This window comes from Nicotiana tomentosiformis, chromosome 2 (genome assembly GCF_000390325.3).
Source record: "Nicotiana tomentosiformis chromosome 2, ASM39032v3, whole genome shotgun sequence".
Classification (NCBI taxonomy): Eukaryota; Viridiplantae; Streptophyta; class Magnoliopsida; order Solanales; family Solanaceae; genus Nicotiana; species Nicotiana tomentosiformis.
Window position 1 is genome coordinate 127072576 of NC_090813.1, and position 20921 is coordinate 127093496.

The following is a 20921-nucleotide window of genomic DNA, read 5'->3' on the forward strand; positions in this document are numbered from 1 at the left end:
AAGAGATAGCTTAAGCCTACATAAAGACTGATCAGAAGAAGGAGGAAACTAAAGAGTTATATCAACAAAGTAAATCAAGAATCTGATTATTGGACCCAGAAAATTATAGAAATCGTTATTGAGAACATTACAGGATCACTCTTAATATCAGAGGTACCAGAGGGATAGTACAACAACCATATTCTATAACGGCCTTACGATAAAGCCGGTTAGAAAAGTACCAGCCTCATAAGAAGTCAGTACGAAACTCCCACCGGATTGTGTATGCACTAGAAGTGCAAGTATTATAATAGAGCTTCAAGTTATGGACGTGAATTATACCTATGGGGAAGGGAGGTTATGAAAGAGATAGAAGATACAATGCGAGATTTTAAGGTAAGTAAGGTAAAGGTGAACAACGTATAAGATACTCAAAGGTAGAAGGTCGTGAATAGTCCATGCTTCGGATAGAAGGCTAGAAGCACTGGGATTCAATATCCAAGAATGATAGAAGCGTCGTCAGTGGCGTGCCTTCCAGCCTATGGTTTCTAAGTACCGAGAGATCTAGTCAAGAGTGTAAAGAAGAGTTATAGACGATGTGATGTCTCGCTTAATGTTCCAGAATAACATAAGGGAATCAATGGTGCAAGCAAGTTGAAGGAAGGTTGTGAATAGTATAAATAGATACATAGAGGTCGCAGGCTAAAGTATAGTAAAGAGACAAGATTTTATGACAGGAGTAAGGATGAGAAAGGGCGAGTAAGAAAGTGACGAGAATGGGTCAGTTCTCGGGATTAAGCCCAAGAAAACATGAGAGCTGATGGGTTCTCTAAGTTATAAAAGGCTCAGTATAGCTTGAATGAACTCAAAGGAGTCTAAGACTAGTAGCATTTAGAAGAGATGGATTGCTGCCCTGATAGTGAAATGAAGGTGTAATTGTGACAGATAAAAGATAACCGTTGGGCCTTCGACTGAATAATGATTTGAATAAAGAAAAATAAAGGGGAGAAGGAGAAAAGATTTCGCAAACGGCACGAGATCGGAATACCCCCATAAGGCGAATCACAACGAGATACTATGAAATACGATTGCGGAAATCACTTCAAATATTCCTTGATGCAACGTAAGCCCTAGTGGCAAGGTTTTACGTAAGAAGTTTCAAGTTATCAGTGGTATATTGTAGATCAATATTGAGGTGAATCAACAATGGACGGACAAAAGTCACAAAGTACGAGATGAGATTAGACCGTCGTTCTTAAGATGAACAGTAATGAGCAAGCATTAAAGGACTTAAATTTACACATATGGGATAAGCAACAAGAATAACCCGGAGTTTGGTAGCAGGCCTCAGTAACGATAAATCGAAGTAAGTGTTATGGTATATTATGACCTACCTAGATGCAGTAAAGTCACACGGATGGATAACTGAGGCTATGAAACAAGATATAGCAATAGTCGTAAGTTCGACAAAGTACCGAGGGAAGGACTTCAGTATACCTATAAATGCCCAGAGGGACATCTTTAGTTCTATATATGTTCACAAAGTGAGTCCTAGAGATTGGCTAAAAGCCGGAGGAAAGAGTCGCATAGGCGCATTTACAAGGTCAGAGTCGTACATGCTGCATGATAGAAGGTAGCAACAGTTATGAGATTGGAAGGATTACAACTACAAGTCGTGGTGTGAGAAAGAGGCCTAAAGGGAGGGGATGCCCTGGCCTTTGGATTTATTCACAGAACAGTTGCCTAGATGGCAAGGAGAGTAATAAAGTATTCAGAAGACATAGGCTATGAAAATGATCAGTGCACCAGTCAACATTCGAGGGCGAATGTTTCAAAGGGGGGGAATGATGTTACACCCCACATTTTTGTATATGAAAGCACGCCATAAATAAATTGATGAGAGCTCGAAAATGAGATGTTACATCCCTTTTTTTTTACGTTAATATTTTGTCGTAAATTAATCGACGTAAGCTCGGGAACGCGATTATTTTGGGATTATAAGTATTATGTTATTCCAAACAAGTGATGAGAATATTCATGAAGGGGAGAGGGTAAGCAAATCGAAGAAAATAAAATTCCTCGAAGTTTGACAATTTGGGATAAAATACGGTCCGAACCATAATACTCGGTATTTATGGACTAATATCATGCAAGGTACCATATGACCGTGATAGTATGATGTATAAAGTGTATTGAAAATAAGTAGAATTTTAGTAATTTAATACAATTCTTAATTATGCGGATAATTGGTTAATTATCGGGTAGCGAAATATTATATAATTAATAAATAAATCATGAGATAAGACAACCCCCAAAACGTGGCAGCTAGCCACATTCTAAAGAAATGACTAAGAATCATTTTTTTGTTAGGTGGCATAATGTTACACATTCCATTCACTCCATTCTAATATTCTCCATATTCACTAAAGACTATACCATCAGAATATTAATCATTCTTACAGCAAAACTTCTTTCAACCAAAAATCCAACATTAGCCATTTTACAACCAGAACGTCTTTCAACCAAAACTTACAACCAAAACGTTAGCAAGATTTCAACAAAACGTCTTTCAACCAAAATCCAATGAGAATTATTGGAAGCTTAACAACGTACAAATTTCGCGGTTCTAAAGAAGTACGGTTCAACCTTTTCCAAGAACATCATACAAATTTTTCCGTACACTAAGTATGTTAAGGTTATCCCTTCTTTCTTTTTGGCATGATCAATACGATACAAACGAAACGAGTCAATGCACAATTTTCATAAATGATTCTATTCATAGAAATATTAGGGGTGTCTATATTCTTGATTCTCCATGTGAATTATTATTATATCTTCTGTTCATGGGTCTCAGAAAAATACGTATTTGATAAAATTTATCCGACAGGTATATTATTTTTATGACATTCCAAGAAAGTCTTATTAACATGTTTCATATGCATTTCATGCATTTATACATGTACATTAACCCATGTCTAGATGGCGTTATATATATATATATATATATATATATATATATATATATATATATATATATATATATATATATGTATGTATGTATGTATATGGGATATTGAAAAGGTTACGGCGTTATATACGCACCATCACCTGATCAGGTGTTATACGTTGATGATTTACCCACAGTGGCTGAAATGATATGATGGGATGCCCTCAGACGCTTGATAATGCTATGAACGCATATACCTATGCATGGTATGATATTTATATGCATATGCATGACATTATAAAAATGAAATGACTCACAGAGCTATGCACACGTACATGTCGAGTCTTTTACTCCATGTTTCTCTCATGTCTATTATTTACTGATTTTCATTCCTTACATAATCGGTATATTATTTGTACTGACGTCCCTTTTGCCTGGGGACGTTGCGTTTCATGCCCGCAGGTTATTTGTTTGGTCAGTATCATTTAGATGTGTATGGTTTAGTATGGCGGGATTCTGTCCCGACCTTTATTACAATTATGTACTCTTAGAGGCTTGTAGACATATGTCGTGTACGTGAAAGATTGTACGGCCTTGTCGGCCTATGTTTTGAGTTTATGAATGATGATGTTGGCCTATTAGGCCCGTATGTCATGTATATATGATGATAGTAATAAGAAAGATACATTACGGTAGTACTCGGTTGAGTAACGTACCGGGTGCCCATCGCGGCCTATTGGTTTGGGTCGTGAGACTGACCCCTCACACCTGGGGATCACCATCCGCTTCTGCGCAACTGCAGGTGCGATGCCAAACACGTTTCTACGCTCAATCTTGCTTCTGCGCCAAAGACCTTCGCTTCTGCGGGCCCGTAGATGCGCCCCAATATTTTCTTCCACGATTTATTCCAGCCACGACTTCTTGCACTTCTGCGCCCATTCTTCCGCAGATGCGTAAGCACCAGAACCAACATACCTACAACAATGCAACATGAGACGGAAATGATCTGAACCTCGTCCGAAACTCACCCGAGCCCCTCGGGACCCCGTCCGAATATACCAGCAAGTCCAATAATATAACACGGACCTACTCGAGGCCTCAAATCACGCATAACAACATCGAAATAACGAATCGCACCACAAATCGAACTTAATGAACTTTGAACTTTTCAACTTCCAAAACTCGTGCCAAACATATCAAATCAACCCAGAATAAACCCAAATTTTGTACACAAGTCCCAAATAACATAACGAAGCTATTCCAATTCCTGAAAACACAATCCGAATCCGATATCCTCAAAGTCAACTTCCGGTCAAACTTATGAACTCTCTAAACCTTCAAATTTCCAATTTTTGCAAATTTGTGATAAAACCTTCTAGAAGCATCCAAATTCAAATCCAGGCATACGCCCGAGTCCAAAATAACCATCCGGACCTATCGGACCCATCAAAACTCCATTCCGGAGTCAAATTTCAGAAAATGTTGAACTTTTTCAACTCTTCCAACTTAAAGCTTCCACAATGAAATTCATTCTTCCAAATCGATTCCGAATAACTTGAAAACCAAAACCGACGATTCACATAAGTCATAATACATCATACGGAGCTACTCATTCCCGTAAACTACTGAGTGAAGTGAAAATGCTCAAAACGACCGGTCGGGTCATTACATCCTCCCCCACTTAAACATATATTTGTCCTCGAACGTGCCAAGAATCATTCCAAAGCCATCAAACTTCCGTGCAACATTACCATGTGCATACCCGGGGGTGATCCCACGTCACCCTAATCCATATAAGCCTGACGACACAACCTAATGGAAGACCCTTAATTTAACCTTACCTATAAGACCCAAATCTTGCATCTATACACTGTATAAGTCTGAATAAACTTTCATCGAACCTTAACCGTAACCCAAGACACATTCACATGATATTCCACATAACTCAAATACCCATAGCAATACATTCTAATCACAGTAGCTGCTTGAAAATAAACCGGTATTGGTAATAAACTTCATATCAAACAAAACCTCATTCTAAAACCTTCGTACACTGTCGATGATGAAAGAAACACGCAAAAACTCGTAACCACTTATTAGACCAACAAGTCATGGAACTCTCCCTCCTTCGACAAGAACTATAGCCAATTTCTAAGCCGACTTCCAATATTATCCTCCATACATGCTATAATCAAATCCGATAGTATCCATTCTAGGTCCAAAGACCTCATCTCATCCAACCCAACCACTCTAGTGACATGCCACATCAATACAATCTAAATCCACAACTCGTACAATCCATGCACCAATAAGCAACAATCCAAATGTACTCAATCATGGAAAATGACTCAAACGATAGATCTATCCCGCAAGCTCAACAAGTACCACCACAACGCAATGTTAAAAACCCATCACACACCGTAGAACCAATATACACGGATCTAGCACAAAGGATCATATCTCAACATAACTCTGCCGCAATGCGCGACCCCATCCAAACACTGGTCCATAAGAGATACCTCGAGCCACCATGCTCAAAATCAATAAACGCGCACAATACATTTGTATAATTTCTATTTTGTTTCTTCCCAGTCTTCCCCCTTAGATAAATGTTCAGCAGTTTTCTGTTATTTTAAAACAACATATATTTTGAAGTAAACTATCTCAACTTAGTTTATTCTAATGTGCAATGATTCAATGAAGAATACTGCATGAGTTTTCATCTAAAGGTCTTAGTAGACCATTCTAAATTTACTACATTTGTTTGAAAGCGGACAGACATGCTCGAGAAAACTATGTCCTCTATGAAAACTTTGATTTTTCGGTTTAACCGAAAACCAAAGTTGTAAAACCGAACACCGAACCGAACACCGAAATTATAAAAAATATAAACCACAAACCGACTGAATAAGCCAAAAACCCGAAGCCGAAAAAACTAAAGTTTACGGTTTGGTCCGTTTTTTTTGTTCGGTCGGTATTATGCCCACCCCTAGTTTGGAACGGATATGGAAATTTGAGAGAATTCGGCAATGTTGTGTGGATTTTGCATTTCCTTGATCATTTATCTGATTTAACTGATTATCAACTCTACATGCCATGATATCGTCTGAGCAGAGTAATTGAGAAACTGTACACATGCACACACGGATGTTTACTCATGAAAATTGATGAGTTAGTTTTCAATATTGTTTTGTGCCGGTTTAAAAGACGGAACTACACAGGTGATAGCTAGTATCATTAATAATTTATGCTTCCCTTACCTTGCCGTGTTTATTTACGATACTTATTGAGTACATTGCATCGGTTGCACATGTACTACACTCTGCACTTCGTGTGCAGATCCAGGTACTTCCGGGAATGGAGGTTGCTAATGTTGGAGCTTATTCAGTTCGGGGACTATCGAGGTAGCTACCATGGCGTCCGAAGACCTTGACTCTCCTCCTTTATCTTTTAGTTTCATTTATACTATTCTACCTTCCTAGACAGTGTTTCAGTAGTCATACCAAGTTATTGTATAGACGCTCATGTACTCAGTGACACCCTGATTTTGGGAAATTCTATTTTGAGTTGCGGTGTTTTCTTCCAGTTATTATGAGATTTTATTTACTTAAGCCTATTTCAGTATGTTTTGAATTAAAGATGCCTGTTATTTTTGAGTTATCGGTTTGCCTAGTATCGCAATAGGCGTCATCACGGCACATGTGATTTTGGTTCATGACAAGTTGGCATCAGATCCTAGGTTATATAGGTCTCACGGGTCATGAACAGGTTTGGTAGAGTCTTGCGGATCGGTACGGAAACGTCTATACTTATCTTCGTGAGACTGCCGAACCATTAGCAAAACTTCACTTTCTGGTATTCTTGTGATGCAAATTTGTTGATTTTGGAAACTAGACTTATGTTATTCTATTCTCTCGCAGATGGTGAGGACACGTGCTACCGGATCGGGAGGACGACCACCAGTACCACCAGCTAGGTCCATGAGAGGTCGGGGTCGTGGTAGAGGTCGAATTGCAGCTCGTACAATAGCTAGAGCAACACCTGTAGATCCACCAGTTGCTCTAATTCAGGAGTAGATTCCATATGTAGTTGAGCCGGTGGGACCAGCTCTGGCACCAGTTGTGCCCATTGTGATCTCAGGCCTTCAGGAGGCTCTAGCCTAGATATTGATTGTTTTCACTAGCCTTGCTCAGTCGGTTTTAATTCAAGCCGCGCCAGCCATTTCTTATGCCGGGAGAGGTGCTCAGACTCCCACCGCTCGTACTCCAGAGCAGGTGGTGCGGGGACTTCAAACACCGGGGTTACTACCAGCCAAGCCGGTTGTAGTTTATCAGGCCCAGGTGGGTCCCATTATGAGTGATGAGGAGCAGAAGAGACTAGAGAAGTTTGGGAGGCGCAAGCCTCCATCATTCAGTGGGGCTAAGTCAGTGGATACTCATGACTTCTTAGATAGGTGCTAGCGGATTCTTCACACGGCAGGTATTCTGGAGACTAGTGGGGTCTCATTTACTACTTTTTAGCTGATGGGGGCAGCTTTCAGATGGTGGGAGGCCTATGAGCAGTGCAGGCCAGCTGGTGCTGCACCACTTTTATGGCACGAATTCTCCGTTCTCTTCGTGGAGAAATTTATGCTACCGACCCACATGGAGAAGTTGTGTAGGCAGTTTGAGCAGCTATTCCAAGAGGGTATGTCCATGACCTAGTACGAGATGATATTTTCAGAGTTGGTTCGTCATGCGATCTAGTTGGTTCCCACAGAGAGGGAGAGGATTAGAAGGTTCATTGATGGCCTCAGCTATGGGTTGCATTTTGTTATGACTCAAGAGAAATGCATCAGGTGCTAGGTTTGACGAGGTGGTTGATATTGCTCGACAACGAGGTGGTTTAAGCGGTGTTTCTTCTAGGGGTCAGTTCTACCACAGTAGGGGTCATCCTTACAGGACCGCTCAGGTGGCTCGTCCAGTTCATCATGGTGCATCATCTAGCCATGGTTCATATAGTGCCCATTCGGGTCAGCCATCATTCAGTGCGTTACCAGCGCAGAGTTCTTTCCATGATTCATCTTCCCAGGCTTCTACAAGTAGTTCATCGGGTTATCAGGAGCATCAGCTCCGTCAGAGGAGGGGTTGTTTCGAGTGCGGGGACTTGAGTCATCTCAAGAGGGATTGCCTTAGACTGTTGAGTGGGGTTCCACAGCAAGAGTTCTCGATTGATAGTACCAGCACCAGCATCCACACCACCTACTCAGCCAGCTCGGGGTGGGGATCAGGAAGCTATAGGTCGCCCTAGAGGGGGAGGCCGATCAGGTGGCGGTCAGGCCAGATTTTATGATATCCATACTAGGCCAAAGGGCGTTGCTTCAGACGTGGTGATCACAGGTATTATTTCAGTGTGCCACAGGGATGCTTCCACATTATTTGACCTTGGTTCTACTTGTTCCTATGTATCATCATATTTTACTCGTTATTTGGATAACATGTTTTTGCATTTATGTCGATGGGTGATACCAATGTTGTGGACCGTGTGTATCGGTTGTGTGTGGTGACCATTGGAAGGGTGGAGACTAGAGTTGATCTCTTATTACTTAGTATGGTTTATTTTGACGTGATTCTAGGTATGGATTGGTTGTCCCCATGTAATGCTATTCTGGATTGTTATGCTAAGACCGTGACGTTGGAGACCGGGGTTGCCGAGGATCGAGTGGAGAGGTTCTCTAGATTATGTTCCCGGCAATGTGATATCATATCTGAAGGCCCAACGGATGGTTGGGAAGGGGTGTCTATCATAATTGGCTCTTGTGAGGGACGTTGGTGTCGATACTCCTACTATTGATTCTGTTCTGGTAGTACGAGACTTTTCGGATGTGTTTCCTATAGACCTGTGGGGCATGCCACCCAACAGGAATATTAATTTTGGTATTGACTTTGTGTCGGGCACTCAGCCCATTTCTATTCCTCTGTATCGTATGGCACCAGCAGAGTTAAAGGAATTGAAGGAGCAGCTTCATGAGCTTCTTTATAAGGGGTTCATTAGGCCTAGTGTGTCGCCTTGGGGTACACCGGTTCTGTTTGTGAAGAATAAGGATAGTACTATGAGGATGTGCGTCGATTATAGGTAGTTGAACAAAGTTACAATTAAGAACAAGTATCTTTTGTGGTACATTGATGATTTATTTGACCAGCTTCAGGGAGCGAGAGTGTTCTCTAAGATTGATTTGAGGTCTGGGTATCACCAGTTGAAGATTCAAGACTCGAATATTCTAAAGACGGAATTCAGGACCCGCTATGATCACTATGAGTTCCTTGTGATATCTTTTGGGTTGACCAATTCCCCAGCAGCATTCATGTATCTGATAAATAGCGTATTCTAGCCATATCTTGATTCGTTTGTCATAGTATTTATTGATGATATCCTGGTGTACTCACATAGCCAGGAGGAGTGTGCACGGCATTTGAGGATTGTACTATAGAGGTTGAGGGAGGAGAAGCTTTATGCCAAGTTCTCCAAGTGTGCGTTTTGGCTCAGTTAGCTGGTGTTCTTGGGGAACGTGGTGTCCAGTGAGGGGATTAAGGTGGATCCAAAGAAGATAGAGGTGGTTCAAATTTGGCCCAAACCGTCTTCAGCTACTGAGATTTGGAGTTTTCTCGTCTTGGCCGAATATTATCGTCGCTTTTTGTAGGGTTTCTCGTCCATTGCAGCGCCTTTGACCAAGTTGACCCAGAAGGGTGCTCCATTCAGGTAGTCGGATGAGTGTGAGGAGAGCTTTCAGAAGCTCAAGACTTCCTTAACCTAAGCTCTAATTCTAGTTTTGCCTTCGGAATCGAGTTCTTATATTGTGTATTATGATGCTTCTCGGATTGGTATTGGGTGTGTCTTGATGCAGGAGGGTAGAGTGATTGTTTATGATTCACGCCAGTTAAAGCCCCATGAAAAGAACTACCATGTTCATGATTTGGAGTTGGCATCCATCATTCATCCATTGAAGATTTGGATTCATTATCTCTACGGTATGTCTTGTGAGGTATTTATGGATCATCGGAGTCTTCAGCACTTGTTCAAACAAAAAGATCTAAATTTGAGGCAGCCTAGATGGTTGGAGCTGCAAAAGGACTATGATATTACCATTAGGTATCATTCCGGGAACGCCAATGTGGTGGTCGATGCCTTGAGTAGAAAGGCAGTGAGTATGGGTAACCTTGCATTTATTCCTGTTTGTGAGAGACCGTTTTCGTCAGATGTTCAGGCCTTGGCCAATCAGTTCGTGAGGTTAGATGTTTCGGAGCCCAGTTGGGTTCTAGCTTGTGTGGTTTCTCGGTCTTCCTTATATGATCGCATCAGAGAGCGTTAGTATGATGACCCACATTTGCTTGTCCTTGGAGACACGGTTCAGTACGATGATGCCAAGGATGTTACTATTGGGGATGATGGGGTGTTGTGGATGCAGGGTCGGATTTGTGTGCCCAATGTAGATCGGCTACGTGAGTTGATTCTCGAGGTGGCCCACAGTTAGCGGTATTCCATTCATCCGAGTGCCGCAAAGATGTATCAGGACTTGAGGCAGCACTATTGGTGGAGGAGTATGAAGAAAGATATAGTGGGATTTATAGCTCGGTGCCTAAATTGTCAGCAAGTAAAGTACGAGCACTAGACACCGGGCGGATTACTTCAGAGGCTTGAGATTCCAAAGTGGAAATGGGAGCGTATCACCATGGACTTCGTAGTTAGGCTCCTACGGACTTCGAGGAAGTTGGATGCTATTTGGGTGATTGTGGATCGATTGACCAAGTCCGCACACTTCATTCTAGTTGGGACTACCTATTCTTCATAGCGGTTGGATGAGATCTACACGGTGTGCCGGTGTCCATCATTTCAGATCGGGGTACATAGTTTACATCATAGTTTTGGAGAGCAGTGCAGTAAGAGTTAGGCACACAGGTTGAGTTGAGTACAGCATTCCACCCTCAGACTGTGTCATGTATTTTGGGGGTTCTTGGGATCAGTCTACCGCTTGCAGAGTTTGCCTACAACAACAGATACCAATAAAGCATTCAGATGGCTCCGTATGATGCTTTGTATGGGAGATGGTGTCGGTCTCTGGTGGGTTGGTTTGAGTCGGGTGAGTCTAGGCTATTGGGTACTAACTTGGTTCAGTATGCTTTGGACAAGGTTAAGTTGATTCAGGATCGGCATCGCACGGCGCAGTCTAGACAGAAAAGTTATGCCGATCGGAAGGTTCGAGATGTGGCTTACATGGTGGGGGAGAAGGTACTACTCAGAGTTTCACCCATGAAGGGTGTTATGAGGTTTGGGAAGAAGGGAAAGTTAAGCCTTCGGTATATTGGGCCTTTTGAGGTGCTTGAGAGGATTGGAGAGGTGGCTTACAAGCTTGCATTGCCGCCTAGTCTGTTGAGTGTTCACCTAGTGTTTCATGTTTCCATGCTCCGAAAGTATGTCGGTAATCCGTCTCATGTTTTGGACTTCAGCACGGTTCAGTTGGATGGTGATTTGACTTATGTTGTGTAGTCAGTGGCCATTTTGGATCGGCAGGTTCGAAAGTTGAGGTCAAAGAATATAGCTTCAGTGAAGGTGTAGTGGAGAGGTCAGCTAGTCGATGAGGCTACTTTGGAGAGTGAGCGGGAGATACGGAGCAGATATCCATGCCTATTTGAGACTCCAAGTATGATTCTAGACTCGTTCAAGAACGAACGTTTGTTTAAGAGGGGGAGGATGTAACGACCCGATCGGTCGTTTTGAGTGTTGTAGCCCCGTTCCCCCATTTATTGCCTATTCTGTGTTTGGTTGTTGTTATGTAACTTGCCAGGGTGGTTGGTTTGGTTCCGGGGATGTTTCGGAATGAATTGGGACACTTAGTACCAAGGTTGGAAGCCTAAGTAAAAGAGTTGACTGAATATTGACTATTGAGTAAATGGCTCAGGAATGGAGTTTTGATGGTTCCGAAGATCCATAGGGTGATTTTGGACTTAGGAGTGTATTCGTATATTGATTTGGAAGTCCGTAGGTGATTTTGGCTTGAAATGGCGAAAGTTGGAAAAATGGAAGTTTGGAGAGTTGAGAAGTTCGACCGAGAGTTGACTTTGTAGTTACTGGGCTCGGATTTGGGTTCCGAACAATAGGTCCGTTGTGTCATTTATGAATTGTGTGCAAAATTTGAGGTCAATCGGAGTTGATTTGTTAGGTTTCGGCATAGATTGTAGAAGTTGGAAATTCATTAGTTTCATTAGGCTTGAATTGGGGTGCGATTTGTGTTTTTGATGTTCTTTGATGTGATTTGAGGCCTCGACTAAGTTTCTATCGTGTTTTAGGACTTGTTGGTATGTTTGATTGAGGTCCCAGGGGCCTTGGGTTGATTTCGGATGGTTAACGGATTGAATTTTGGCTTGAAGAAATGCTAAAGTTTGTTGATGCATGTGTTTCTAGTTTCCTTATATGCGATCACGAGTGGAGGATCGCGATCGCGAAGAGTATTTTGGGCAGCTGGGATTTTTGTGCTATGCGTTCGCATGAAGGTGTTTGCGATCGCATAGCTTGGGAAGGAAGTGCATCGCGAACGCGTGAAGGGGGTCGCGTCCGCAAAGAAGGAAAGGAGGAGACTTAGGTTCACGCGAGTTGTTCTTCGCGATCGCGATGAAGGGGCATCTGGGCAGAATATAAGAATTCAAAACGAGTGTTTGAGTTGTATTTCATAATTTAATTTTGGGAGTTTGGATTGAGGCTATTCTTAGAAGGATTTTTAAGGGATTTATTGGGGTAAATAATTCTAACTCGGATTTGGTTAATATACATGAATATATCATTGTTTTTATTATTTAATTAGTGTTTTGGGTTGAAAAAATTGGGAAAAATTGTAGAAACTTCATAGGCTTAAATTTGAATATTTAAAGGTCGAGTTGTAATCGAAATTGAGTAATTTTGGTATGGTTGGACTTGTGGTTGAATGGGTGTTCGGATTTTGTTGATTTTGCCGGATTCCGAGAAGTAGGTCCGGGGTTGACTTTTTGAGTTGACTTATTGACCTTAGTTAAAGATCGTAGCTTTATTAATTGGAAGCAATTCCTATAGCTTTTGTTGATAATATTACGTTATTTTTGGCTAGATTCGATCCTTATGGAGGTCGATACGTGTGGGAAGGGCTTGCTAGCGGAGTGATTTGATTTGCTTGAAGTAAGTATCTTATTTAAACTCAATTGAGACACTAATTGCCTAAATTGTTGTGAAGCTACGTGTTATTGGGTGCGCACATGCTGAGCCATGTTGAGGCTACATAGAGGTTTAATCCCTGAACGAACATGATAAATGCTTTTCAGCGATGAAATTTCCGATTTGAGCTATGATAGCACACTTTGCACAGGCCTACACATTAGCATGTTATTTATACCAGTACAGGAGCATGAGAATTGTTATTCATTCATCACATACATGTATACTTGTTTAATTGCTCTTGTATGATATGTTTGGACTAGAGGCCAGTGACCATACCGGGCGGATTGTGTTATTGGAACGTGAGTTGTTCGTGCAGCACGTGAGTTGTCCATGCAGCACGTGAGTTGTCCGTGCGGGTTCTATTATTAGTACGTGAGTTGTCCGTGCAGGTTCTATTATTAGCACGTGAGTTGTCCATGCAGCACATGAGTTGTCTGTGCAGCGTATGGATACGGATCCATCCCCTTAGGGTCACCCTCTCATATTTCTCTCTTGATGGTGTACTCGCGGTTATTGAGAATACTTATCAATGCTTTGGAACAGATATGGAAAGTTGAGAGAATCCGGCCAGTGTTGTGTAGATTTTGCATATCCTTGATCATTTATCCGATTTAACTGCTTATCACCTCTACATGCCATGATATTGTCTGAGCATAGTAATTGAGAAACTGTACACATGCACACACGAATGTTTTCTCACGAAACTTGATGAGTTAGTTTTCAATATTGTTCTGTGCCGGTTTAAAAGACGGAACTACACAGGTGATAGCTAGTATCATTAATAATTTATGCTTCTCTTACTTTGCCATGTTTATTTACGATACTTATTGAGTATATTGGGTCGGTTGTACTCGTACTATACTCTGCACTTAGTGTGCAGATCCATGTACTTCCGGGCACGGAGGTTGCTAGTGTTGGAGCTTATTTAGTTTGGAGACTATCGAGGTAGATTCCTTGGCGTCCACAGACCTTGACTCTCCTCCTCTTTATTTTAGTTTCATTTATACTGTTCTACCTTCCTAGACAGTGTTTCAGCAGTCAGACCATGTTATTGTATAGATGCTCACGTACTCAATGACACCCGGATTTTAGGGAATTCCGTTTTGAGTTGTGGTGTTTTCTTCCAATTATTATGAGATTTGATTTACTTAAGCCTATTTCAGTATGTTTTAAATTAAATATGTCTGTTATTTGTGAGTTGTCGGCTTGCCTAGTATCGCGATAGGCGCCATCACGGCATATGTGATTTTGGGTCATGACAATTTTGTATTTCTCGCAATGAATGTTTTCAAATATTGGTGCTAAATATCACACCAATACATGCTAAGAGAACATGATAATCAATATTTACTCCTCTCCCCTTATGAAAAATTAATCTAAATGTGATATGTGTATAAATATGTATCCATACATAATATGTGTACAACTAAATATGATCAATATATAATCTATATATATACAACAACAACAACAACAACAATAACAAAAACAAGTATAATCCTATAAAGTGGGGTCTGGGGAGGGTAAAGTATACGCAGACCTTACCCTTACCTTACGAAGGTAGAAAGATTATTTTTAATAAACCCCCGGCTCAAGAAAAAAAAAATAAAAGGAAGCAAAAACAACAAGTGGTAACCACAGCAAGCAAAGGTGATATAATAATCGATGTGAAAGAAATGACATAAAGTAAAAGAAATTTGCGAATACGAAGAAAATAAAATGCGAGACTAATACTAATGAAAACAACATGAAAATGAGACGCCCCGATTAACCACTATCCTTCTACCCTAATTCTCAACTTCCATACCCTCCTATCAAGGGTAATATGCTCAGTAAGCAGAATAGCGCCATGTTATATCTAATCACCTCTCCTCATTACTTCTTAAGCCTACCTCTACATCTCTTCAGCCTCCCCCTCCCCCCCCCCCCCATTTTATCCTCTCACTCCTACTTACTGGGGCATCTATGCACCCCCTTTTCACATGCTCGTACCTTCTCAACCTAGCTTCCCTCATCTTGTCCTCCACGGGTGCCACTCCCACCTTTTTCGAAATATCAACATTCCTTATCTTATCTAATGGTATGCCCATACATCTATCTCAGCATCCTCATTTCTGCTACTTACATCTTTTGGACATAGATGTTCTTAACAGGCCAGCATTTTGCCCCATATAGCATAGTAAGTCTAACCACCACTCTACGGAAATTACCCTTAAGTCTTTTTGGCACCATCTAATCACTCAAAACCACAGAAGCAAGCCTCTATTTCATCCATCCCGCTCCAATACGATGTGTGACATCCTCGCCAATCTCATCATTACCTTAGATAATAGATCCTAGGTACTTGAAACTCTCCATCTTACGAATGACTTGTGAATCCAGCCTCACTTCCACATCCATATAATAAGTCACTTCGCTGAACTTGCATTCCAAGTACTTTGTTTTAGTCCTGCTCATCTTGAAACCTTTTAACTCCAAGTTTGTCTCCAAACCTCCAGCCTCGCGTTAACACCACCTCGCGTCTCATCAATTAGTACTATATAATCCGCAAATAACATGCACCATGGTACCTCCTCTTGAATGTGCTGCATCAGAACATCTATCACCAAGTCAAATAAAAACGAGCTAAGCACGGATCCCTGATGCAAGCTCATCCCGAAAGGGAAGTGTTCTAACTCTCCTCCCACCATCCTAACCTGGGTCTTAACGCCATCGTATATATCCTGGATCACCCTCGTATATGCTACGGGCACACCTCTCACCTTCAAACACCTCCAAAGAACTTTCTCATAAGCTTTCTCTAGGTCAATGAATACCATGTGCTAGTCTTTCTTTCTATCCCTATACTGATCCACCAGTCTCCTAATAAGGTGAATGAATTTAGTAGTCGATCGCCCATGCATGAACCCGAATTGGTTCTCGAAAATAGATACACTACTCCCCACCCTAACTTCAACCACCATATCTCAAACTTTCATGTTGTGACTTAGCAGCTTAATGCCCCTATAATTGTTGTAATTTTGGATATCCCCCTTATTCTTATACAATGGAATCATCGTACTCCACCTCCATTCTTCAGGCATCTTCATCATCTTAAAGATAACATTGAATAACCTAGTAAGTCATTCCAAACCTGCTCTGTTTGCAGTCTTCCAAAATTCTACAGGGATCTCATCTGGCCCGGTTCCTCTACCTCTGTTCATCTTATGCATATCTCCCATAACCTCTTCAACCTTGATACACCTACAATACCGAAATTCACGGGGACTCTGAGAGAACCTCAAGTCCCCCATCATGATGTCCCTATTCCTCTCATTATTCAAGAGTTCATGAGAGTACGTCTGTCATCTACGTCTAATAAGTGCGCCATCCACCAATATATTGTCATCTGTGTCTTTGATGCACTTCACTTGGTCTAGGTCACGATCCTCCTCTTCCTCTCCTTGGCTAGCATGTGTAGCTTCTTGTCCCTGCCTTTGGCCCCCAGTTCTTCATACAACCATCCAAATGTTGCATTCTTAGCCTCCATAACGGTTAACTTTGCCTCATTCTTAGCTTTCTTATACAATTCCCTATTCATACTCCTCTCCTCCGCATCTTTGCTTTCTACTAGCTTTAAATATACTGCTTTCTTGGCTTTCACTTTTTTCTGGACTTGTCCATTCCACCACCAGTCTTCTTTGTGTCCATTAGGGTGACCCTTCAAGACCCCTAGCACCTCTGTATCAGCTTCCAAAATGCAATTCGCTGTCGAGGTCCACATATTACTCGTGTCCCCACTACTCCTCTAGGCCCCCACTGTTTGCAATATCTACCCTGATTGTAAGGCGATATCCTTAGTCAAGGCTCCCTACTTGATCTTTGGTTGGCCACACGCGACCCTCTTATTCCTCCTCCTCTGAATTTCTAAGTTCATAACCAAGAGCCTATGTTAGGTTACTATATTCTCGCTCGGGATAACCTTGCAATCTGAGCATAGACCTCTATCACACCTTCTGAAGAGAAGATAATCAATGTGAGTCTTGGCCACTATACTATGGAAGGTGACCAAATACTCCTCCCTTTTGTTAAGTGAAAACACAAGTTAGCTATAACCAAATCAAAACACTAGCGAAATCCAAAAGCGAAGTACCTCCTTCATTTATATATCCAAAATTGAAGCTGACATGCACTTCGTCGTAATCGCTAGCAGATGCCCTAGTATAGCCATTAAAAATCTACACCTTTGAACAGCTTGTTGGAGTGTAGGACACCTCGCAAAACCTCGTCCAAATCCTCCCATAAGTGCCTTTTAACCTCCTCGCCCAAGTCCGCATGAGGTGTATAAGCACTCATAACATGAACATTCTGCCCTCCAACGACTAGCTTAATAGCCATCAACCTATCATTCACTCATCTCACATTTATCACTAACTCCCTGATTTCTCTATCAACCAAAATACTTACCTCGTTCCTACCCTTTACACCTCCTGAGTACCATAGTTTAAACTCATCTACATCTCGAGCCTTAGTACCCACTCATCTAGTCTCCTGGACAAAGGCTGTATTGATTTTCCTCTTCAGGAGAATCTTAGCTAACTCATTAGATTTTTCTGTCAATGTCCCTATGTTCCAGGACCCGAATTCAACTTAAAAGTACCCTTACCCCCCTTCGGCCCACCCCTGCCCCACCCGAGAACACGAAGAAAAAGTAAAATTTGAATCCGGCCTACTATTTGTAAACATTGATTTATGTACAAGAGTTCGTAATGTGAATTCGACTCTGATTTTTGTTTTTGTTTTCATCATTAAGAATGATTAATAGAAGTAAGATTTTAAAGAAGAGAAAAAAATACTTTTGAAATTTATTATTTAAAAATGTCATAATGTTTGTATGATTATAAAATTTATCATTAAGGATAAAATAAAATTTTAAATTATTTCAAATCTAGAAACAATTTTTTGAAATAGGCTAAAAAAAGTAATGGTCACATGAATTGAAACAAAATAATTACCTTGGTTCAAGGTGAAAAAGACCCCCTCCCTAGCCAACCTTTCTGTTTTTTTTCACTTTGGTTAAAAGACATCAAACTAAATCAACAAATTGTATATTTATATCTCATTTCCAAACTAATTAAGTTTAACTTTATAAATTTTCTATATGCTTTTGTTCTAATCAAAATTAATCTATTTTAATGTACTAAATATTTATTTTTTCAAAGCACAAATGAAAAACAAATTCCACTATCTTTTAAGGAATTTTTCTCTTATAAAGTGGACGTTATTGAACCTAGTAAGATAATTAGCATACATTAAGTTGACTTTTACATGAGATATCTTATATATATATATATATATGGGTCGTTTGGTAGAGTGTATAAAATAGTACTGAATAAAATGTATTAGTAATGCGAGTATTAGTTATGCTAGATTATTTTTTATGACTGTTTGGTGTAATGTATTAAAAATGATATGCATTGTATAATTTTTTTTAAAGTTATTTGTTTACAGAACTGCCCTCCACATTCTTTAGCTTTGAGGGACTTCAAAGGTAATTTTATCTTTAACCATGCTTATGCGTGTATTAATAGCATTGGTATTGCTAATTTCAAGGATATTACATAGGATAGTACCAAATATGGTGTATAACTAATACATAGATTGAAAAGGTGTATCAAATAAAGGATTAACGCTAATACATGCATTATTTCTCTAATACATCCTACCAAACGACGCCATATAGTTCAATTCGAAAGTAGTGAGTATACCTAATCTACTATCCATAACGTACATCCATCCAGGAATACAAGCACTAGAACACATGATGATGACTAAATTATTACTATAGATTTTGTAAATAATTAAGTGGATAGAATAAGACGAGAGAAGTAGTATTATGTTTTAATAGATAGCAACAACTAATTACATTCTAATCCGACAAGTAATGACAAGAAGCAGCAAGTAGCTTAAGCTTGATTTTAGTCACTATTCCATGTTTTGTTGCAAACGAACTTCGTACCACTGAATGGAACCCACATCTCCATCAATTTCAAGTTCACAAACAGATTTTACTAGGTATTGAACTGCATCATCAATTTCTTCAAATCTTGCAAGATCCATTGGTAACTCATTGCCTGGCCAATTTTCTAGCCAACCTTTTAACCTGTCCCTTAATTCTTCCTCTGTTACAAACTCCTCGGACTTCCCAGGTTCCATTAGCACATAAGTCTCTGTCTGTATGTTTGCTCTTCTCCTTCTTGTAGCCAATGTCTGAATTAGTTTAGACACAAAAACAGTAGAATATTCAGTTTTGGAATTATAATTCAAACTGAATACTCCCTCCTGTCCATGTTACTTGTTCTGCCAAACTGAATTTGTATATTTGATGTTTTAGAACTACAATAAATACTTTTTCTTTTTGGTGTGTGTGTGTGTTAGATTCACCCTTATTCCTCGATCACAGATACGTCATACATTTAAAAAAAGAGATATCGGGTGATTTAGATAAAAATTACTATAAGTAAAGCAATAAAATATCTTTCTTAAGAGGTACGCAAAAATCTTAAAAGACAGATAATATGAACCGGTCGTATGTACTAAATCATAAGTGGGTGTTTGGACATAAGAATTGTAAAATTTCGGAATAAAGTGAAAAAAGAATTCAAATGAAAATGAATATTTGAATATTAGAGTTGTGTTTGGACATGAATATATGATTGTGCTGTTTTTAAATTTTTGTGAGTGATCTAAAGTGAATTTTGAAAAATAATTTTTTGGAATTTTTCAAATTTTCGAAAAATTCATCTTCAAGCGAAAATCGAAAATTTTATAGCCAAACACTTATTTCGAAAAAAAGTAAACAAATTTTCGAAAAAAGAAATCTTTTTTATGGCCAAAAATAAACTCTTGTGAGGAATTAGAAATTAAACAAGTTGTATTGAGATTGAGGTATGTACCAAGTTCTCTAATCGGTTTCTAATACGACGGGAAGACAAATATACCTTTGTTGCATTGAGGTGAATGCTTCGAAAAGTTACACTGTGGGAAAATGAGGTATTAAACGGCTGGAAAAATGATTGCTGCCACCTTCTATGTAAAAATGGAAGTTGATTTTGGAGTCTCGTTGTCTCAATCCCTACCATAGAAGTAAAGCAATCAAAATATTTTGTGTTCCACCATTAATAACGCAGAAAAGAGGTGATGTGTCACTGTGTAGCTACGTAAAAACAGTAAGAGGAATGAGACCGAATCCAAAGAAAGTGCAAGGTTTCGAGAGGGTTACGTACCAATACAATTGTGCGTTTTATTGCACCACAATTGTGTCTCCATTGGAAAAGAAGCTTCTGCTTTTTCTACCGCAGTTAGTTGCAGCTATAATGTATAATAGACAAATTAAACAACATGAGTAGTTAAGCACATATCAAAAATAGTTGCATTTCTTAGACTTTGATGATGAGTATGGTGGTGGATAAGATGATGGTTTTCAGCCTCATCTATATACATACTGTTCCTTGTCTTTTCCCAACCAGGGAAGTGTAGTACAGGCTTGGGAAATTTTGGGCCGAGCATTACTACAGTAAGCGAAAAGCCCACAAACATTTGAAGCTAGAACTGGACAGTGAAGTGTCTGATCGAGTTGACGCTGGAAAAAAAAAGATTGTTTGAAGTCAAAAAGAGTTATGAAAGTTGTAATTCTATTTGGATAGGTATAATTTTTTCCGAAAAGAAATTGAAAATTTGTGAATGAAACTTGGGAAAAAAGGTGTTTGAAGTTGAAATACGCTTCAAATCACTA

At 40.0% G+C, this 20921-nt stretch overlaps 3 protein-coding genes across 3 annotated transcripts; 1 reads left to right on the forward strand and 2 right to left on the reverse strand.

The window, feature by feature from the left end:
* The first annotated feature begins 7449 nt into the window (after nucleotides 1-7449).
* LOC138905582 (uncharacterized) lies at nucleotides 7450-8215 on the forward strand. The gene is made up of 2 exons (XM_070194102.1): nucleotides 7450-7612; nucleotides 7764-8215. Exons 1-2 carry the CDS (start codon nucleotides 7450-7452, stop codon nucleotides 8213-8215), a joined length of 615 nt encoding a protein of 204 aa, XP_070050203.1.
* An 8347-nt stretch (nucleotides 8216-16562) lies between these two features.
* LOC104086176 (uncharacterized) lies at nucleotides 16563-16910 on the reverse strand. The gene has a single exon (XM_009590371.1). The coding sequence runs from the start codon at nucleotides 16908-16910 to the stop codon at nucleotides 16563-16565; it is 348 nt and encodes a 115-aa protein (XP_009588666.1).
* Nucleotides 16911-19003: 2093 nt separating this feature from the next.
* Nucleotides 19004-20596, reverse strand: LOC104086172 (protein CHLORORESPIRATORY REDUCTION 7, chloroplastic). The gene is made up of 3 exons (XM_009590368.4): nucleotides 20413-20596; nucleotides 20128-20261; nucleotides 19004-19396 (listed from the first exon to the last, which is right to left on the reverse strand). The coding sequence occupies exons 1-3, from the start codon at nucleotides 20453-20455 to the stop codon at nucleotides 19112-19114; spliced, it is 462 nt and encodes a 153-aa protein (XP_009588663.1). The 5' UTR covers nucleotides 20456-20596; the 3' UTR covers nucleotides 19004-19111.
* Nucleotides 20597-20921: the final 325 nt, after the last annotated feature.